Below are 6,281 nucleotides of genomic sequence, written 5' to 3' on the forward strand. Positions count from 1 at the left end.
CATTTCTGTGTATCGCTAATGCTGTATAAATCCCCCCCCCCCCCTACCCCCCACACACACAGCGATTTCTTGCACGGAGGAGTATATATCAAACAAGAGATTGCTTCAGGGATATGGTGGCATTTTCAGTGGAAAAGCTCAGACAATTGGAGTATTTTGATGGCTACATCTAAAAATCTTTTAACATCTGTACTTAAAGTTATTAACCATCCTAATCAATATTTTTCTTAGTGTATGTTTATTCTTGATGTAAATAAAATAGAAAGAAACTTCCACATGGGAAAAATATATTAATAACAAAGATTCCAAGACTTACCAAGCGGGAAAGCGCCGGTAGATAGGCACAATAAATAAAACACACACACAGAATTTCGAGCTTTCGCAACCGGCGGCTGCTTCGTCAGGAAAGAGGGAAGGAAAAGGAAAGATGAAAGGATGTGGGTTTTAAGGGAGAGGGTAAGGAGTCATTCCAATCCCGGGACCGGAAAGACTTAACTTAGGGGGAAAAGAGGATAGGTACACACACACACACACACACACACACACACACACACACACACACACACACACATCCATCCATACATACACAGACACAAGCAGACATATTTAAAGGCAAAGAGTATAGAGTATGGGCAGAGATGTAAGTCGAGGCGGAAGTGTGGAGGCAAAGATGATGTTGAATGACAGGTGAGGTATGAGTGGCGGCAACTTGAAATTAGCGGAGATTGAGGCCTGGTGGATAACGAGAAGAGAGGATATATTGAAGGGCAAGTTCCCATCTCCGGAGTTCGGATAGGTTGGTGTTGGTGGGAAGTATCCAGATAACTCGGACGGTGTAACACTGTGCCAAGATGTGCTGGCCGTGCACCAAGGAATGTTTAGCCACAGGGTGATCCGCATTACCAACAAACACTATCTGCCTGTGTCCATTCATGCGAATGGACAGTTTGTTGCGGCACAGTGTTACACCGTCCGAGTTATCTGGATACTTCCCACCAACACCAACCTATCCGAACTCCGGAGATGGGAACTTGCCCTTCAATATATCCTCTCTTCTCGTTATCCACCAGGCCTCAATCTCCACTAATTTCAAGTTGCCGCCACTCATACCTCACCTGTCATTCAACATCATCTTTGCCTCGACACTTCCGCCTCGACTTACATCTCTGCCCATACTCTTTGCCTTTAAATGTGTCTGTGTATGTATGGACGGATATGTGTGTGTGTGTGTGTGTGTGTGTGTGTGTGTGTGTGCGCGCGCGAGTATATACCTATCCTTTTTTTCCCCCTAAGGTAAGTCTTTCTGCTCCCAGGATTGGAATGACTCCTTACCCTCTCCCTTAAAACCCACATCCTTTCATCTTTCCTTTTCCTTTCCTCTTTCCTGACGAAGCAGCCGCTGGTTGCGAAAGCTCGAAATTCTGTGTGTGTGTTTGTGTGTTTTATTTATTGTGCCTATCTACCGGCGCTTTCCCGCTTGGTAAGTCTTACAATCTTTGTTTTTAATATATGTATGTTTATTCTGTTTGTTTATGACTTCAACCACTTTGTTGCAGAAAACCCAAATAACTGAAAAAATGTGGCTTCATATAAACAAAAAGCAAAAGAAACTTGCATCAGAATTACAGAAAATGCAGGCAGTTGTTTCAGCAGATGGTTATAAAAGCAAGGCAGCACTTGTAGTGCAGGAACAACATGCTGAAAAGGTAATTCATTTTCATTTTTGTGCATGAGTCTGCCAATGTAATTTCAGATATATAGGTAACATTAGTTTCCATGTAATTTAATGCCATTGTTAATAATTTGTGTGTGTGTGTGTGTGTGTGTGTGTGTGTGTGTGTGTGTGTGTGTGGGTGGGTGGGTGGGTGGGTGGGTGGGTGGGTGGGTGGGTGCATGCGTGTGGTCCAGACTACTCTTGTAGTATGGCATTATTGCTTTAATGTTTGCAAAGATAGTAGTCTTGGTATCTGGTAAAGTTTGAATTAATACACGCATTTGTTTTATCATCATTCCTTTCCACATACCAAACATTAGTGTTCAATGTTATTCATATTTGGTATTTATTGTGATGTATTATGACATCGTTAAGTTAACATAACTGTTTGATCACTGTTTTGTTTCTGGCATGAAGTAATAGATTGACATATCCCCTCCAGTAACAAATCAGTGCACAAAATTAGAGGAATCTTATTAAGACATTGGCAGAAGGCAAGTGTCTACTAGTTATGACTGTGTCATAGAGTGTGATTGGGACTGTAATAAATGAAAGTTGACAATTTGTCAATCAAAGGAATGTCATTACCTTGTAGCTTCAGATGATGTTTTCTCTACTTTGTCACGTAGTCGCGTACCATCCCTGTTTAATTGGTAGATGGTACCAGCTAAACATTTCTTGTGTGTCAGACTGGAGCTCCAATCCTGAACCTTGCCTTTCGTGTGCAGTGCTGTTTCTGACTAAGCTATCTGAGCTTGCTTGATTCACAGTATGCCTTCACAGCTTCAGTTCTTCAGGAATGTGTTCTATTTTGGGAAAAACATTGCTTGTTAAACGCAAGAGTCTGTATGTGAACTGTAGCTCAGCACGCAGTTTCAGTTTGTCCAAAAGTTTCACTACAGTGTCAGACTCTTTATGATCAGTGAAATACAGTGCCTGACAAACAAGTGAAGTACCTATAAGACTGCCCCCCTCCACACACACACACACACACACACACACACACACACACGCACAAACACACACACACACACACACACACACACACACACACACACACACAACACACACACAGTTAGCAGGTAAGTAAATGATTAGAGTTGGAACTCTCAGTTATGGGTAGAATGGACACCAGAGTGCATTAGTCTTGTTTATGTTTGGTGTTCTTATCAGGTCTGGTAGGGAATACATTGAGTAGACATTTGTCACGGGATAGTGATATGAACAAATCCAGATGGCAGTAGTATTGTGTACATTAGTTATAAAAGGACAATGCATTGGTGGAGCTATCATTTATATTCAGGTGATTCATGATAAAAGGTTTCCAATGTGATTATGACTGCATGATGAGAATGAAGACTTTGGATGTGGAATAGCAGATGGAGCTAGATGCACAGGGCATTCCATTTCAGAAATTGTTAGGGAATTCAGTATTCTAGGATCCACAGGGTTAACAGTGTGCCGAGAATACGAAATTCTGGCATCACCTCTCAGAATGGACAACACGGTGGTTGACATTTCACTTGAGAGCAGCAGCATTTGCATGTAGTTGTCACTGCTAACAGACAAGCAACACTGCATGACATAACTGCAGAAGTTAATGTGGGATGTATGATGCACATACCTGTTAGGACAGTGTGGCAAAATTTGCTATTAATGGTCTATGGCAGAGGTGATGGATGTGAGTGCCTTTGCTAATGGCATGACATTGCCTGCAGTGCCTCTCCTGGGCCCATGATCATATCGGTTGGCACTAGACAACTGGAAAACTATGGCCTAGTCAGATGAGCCGAAATTTCAGTTTGTAAGAGCTGATGGTAGGTTTAGAGTGTGGTGCAGGCCGCATGAAGCCACTTACCCAAGTTTTCTGTCTCACACTGTGCAAACTAGTGGTAGCGGTGGCTCCATTGAGATGTGGGCTGTATTTACATTGAATGGACTGCCCTCTGGTCCTACTGAACTGATCATTGACTGAAAATGGTTACATTCTGGTACTTGGAGACCATTTGCAGCCATTCATGGACTTCATGTTCCCAAATAACAATGGAATTTTTACGGATGACAATGCACCATTTCACAAGACTACAATTGTTTGTGATTGGCTTAAAATCATTCTGGGCAATTTGCGCAAATGATGTGGCCAACTAGATCACTCAACATGAGTCTCATCGAACATTTATGAGACAATTGATAGGTCAGTTTGTGCACAAAATTCTGCACTGGCAACACTTTTGCAATTATGGATGACTACGGAGGCAGTGTGGCTCAGTATTTCTGCAGGGGACTTGCAGGTCTGACTTGATGTTAGGAGGCGTCTCATGACTTTTGTCATCTCAACTTATCAGGTTTGTGAACAGTCACAGATGTTGAGTGATCACTGTGAAGGACACTGAGGCTTCATGCTCACACGAGACACAGTTTGAAAGAGACCTCATTTTTGGCCGCCATTTGGCTGGCTGGTCAAATTGTGCAGTATCTAAATTTGTGGGACATTCTGGTGTGATAGTGGCCCAGTATTGGACTGCATAGGAATGCGACAGGTGGCATATTTGTTATCAAAATTTCATTTGACCACATCTGCCCATCACAAGGGAGGATCACTCTATTGTGCACCACACGCGTTGTAACCCCTTGACATCTGCTCCTGCTATTTCAGAGGTGAAAGAATAGCAACAGCCAGAGTAGGCAATTACAGTCACACATCTAGGCTACCCTTAACACAACCACACAAATGGCTGCATTTAGAGTGCTAATGTGCATGGACTGCTGATGAATGGCACTGCATTGTGTTCAGTGATGAATTGCGGTTCTGCACTGCCCTGGATGACCATCATCAATGAGTGAGGTGTTAGTCCTGGTATCATGTTGTGGGGGGGGGCGGGCATTGAGTATCACTTCAGGTCGTGGTGGGTAATGATTGAGGGAACTCTGATGGCACAATGGTACAAACAGATATCTAGCATCCTGTTACCTTTTATGTGACATGATCATGGGGCCATCTTTCAACAGAACAGTGCTGATCCACATATGGCATGTGATGCTGTGAACTGTCTGTGTGATGTTGAGGTACTCTGATTGCCAGTAAGTTCCCCAGATCTGTTACCAGTAGAACGCATGTGGGACCAGTTTGGATGTCAGCTCCATTCAGTAGCACTTTCAGGGATATGAAGGACCACTCACAACAGTTGTGGGTCAGCTTGTTTCAGGAAAATGGCTTTATAACACCTTTCCAAATTGAAACAGTGCACAAATCCAGGTCAGAGGGGATGAAACATCATACTAATGAGTGGGCTCATACTGCCAAGTTCTTTGCCAATTTGACTTGATTTTGTAATCAGTGAAATAAAAGCACATACCCTTTCAACCTGTGTAGTTTCATTTCATGCAGAGCATTTGTGGCATGGAACAGATGTCTGCTTACATACTGCCAAATGAGAAATAATTGGAGCAGTTAGGACAGACCTTTTGCTGTGTTCCATGTTTACCTCAATGGAGAATTTTTGAAAATTTCAAAACCTACAAATTTACTGTGATTAACTGTTAAACAGAATTGCCAAAATGAAGTATGACCACTGAAATCAAGTATTTATGTTGAAGAAGATTAGTAATTTGTTGCCATACTTTTAATCTGAAATGAAGTGTGAAATTCTTCTCTTGTTTGTGCCTACTTTTTTTAGTGCTCATACTCTGCTTAATGTGCACTTTCATAAGCAAATTTGTGGCTCATACGGCACTGCAATTTTTGAATTTTTTTTTTTTTTTTTTCATTGCTTGCTAAGTAAGCTTATTCACCCTCATTTTCTTTTTATTTCATTTCACAGATCAAAGACTTGGAATCAAAACTTACAACACTGCAACAAATACACAGATCATTGGGTAAGGTCACATCTGAATGGCATGATGTGCAAAAATAAAGAAGCATGTATATTATTTTTATTTTGTACAATAAATCAACTAATTTAGTTATACCCTGTTTCCACTGTGTTTTCTTTGCCTTGGGATGTGTGAAATATCCAATTCCCGTAAGAAGATCCAAAATATTCATCAACTGCTAGTATTTCTCACATATTAGTAGCTGTCTGAATGTGCTAGTGTTAATACTTTAGTGGTATTTAAATCAAAGAAGATGTGAATAGGATCTGTTTTACTGAAAAAGAGTTTGTAAACTGAAAATTCATGACAAACTTTATAGCAAGACTCCTGGGAAAATCTCAGGAGGATGTTTAGTTAACCATGAATTAAACATGCATTTCTTGATTTAAATTTTCATTGGTCAGAATCTTTTCTGATTATGGTTTTCATGGTGAGTTGAACCTATGTGCCAGACTGAGATATGCACCTTTACTATTCACAGCCAGAACTGCAAAAATGAAGCTACACAAATTCCCCATGCATCCTTACTCAAACCCTTAATCCAGCAGATCCTGTTTTGTGCAACTTGTGTGGTTACTTTGCCTTGTATGAACTTCAGGGAAGAAAGCCAAGAATCACAAACCACTGAAGTTGTGAGCTGCTTGGATTGTAACAAATTTTTGTATGACTGGGTTAACAGTGTTGCAAGCAAAAT

At 41.2% G+C, this 6,281-nt stretch overlaps 1 protein-coding gene across 1 annotated transcript in view; it reads left to right on the plus strand.

The window, feature by feature from the left end:
* The window catches only part of LOC126267740 (valine--tRNA ligase-like), a 120,259-nt gene extending 114,569 nt beyond the window's left edge, over positions 1 to 5,690 (plus strand). Inside the window, exons 17-18 of the mRNA XM_049973046.1 lie at positions 1,557 to 1,706; positions 5,536 to 5,690. Of these exons, the coding sequence (XP_049829003.1) occupies positions 1,557 to 1,706; positions 5,536 to 5,628 (243 nt within the window). The 3' untranslated portion in view covers positions 5,629 to 5,690. The remainder of the gene's footprint in view (positions 1 to 1,556; positions 1,707 to 5,535) is intronic.
* The last annotated feature ends 591 nt before the right edge of the window (positions 5,691 to 6,281 follow it).

This window comes from Schistocerca gregaria, chromosome 1, assembly GCF_023897955.1.
Source record: "Schistocerca gregaria isolate iqSchGreg1 chromosome 1, iqSchGreg1.2, whole genome shotgun sequence".
Classification (NCBI taxonomy): Eukaryota; Metazoa; Arthropoda; class Insecta; order Orthoptera; family Acrididae; genus Schistocerca; species Schistocerca gregaria.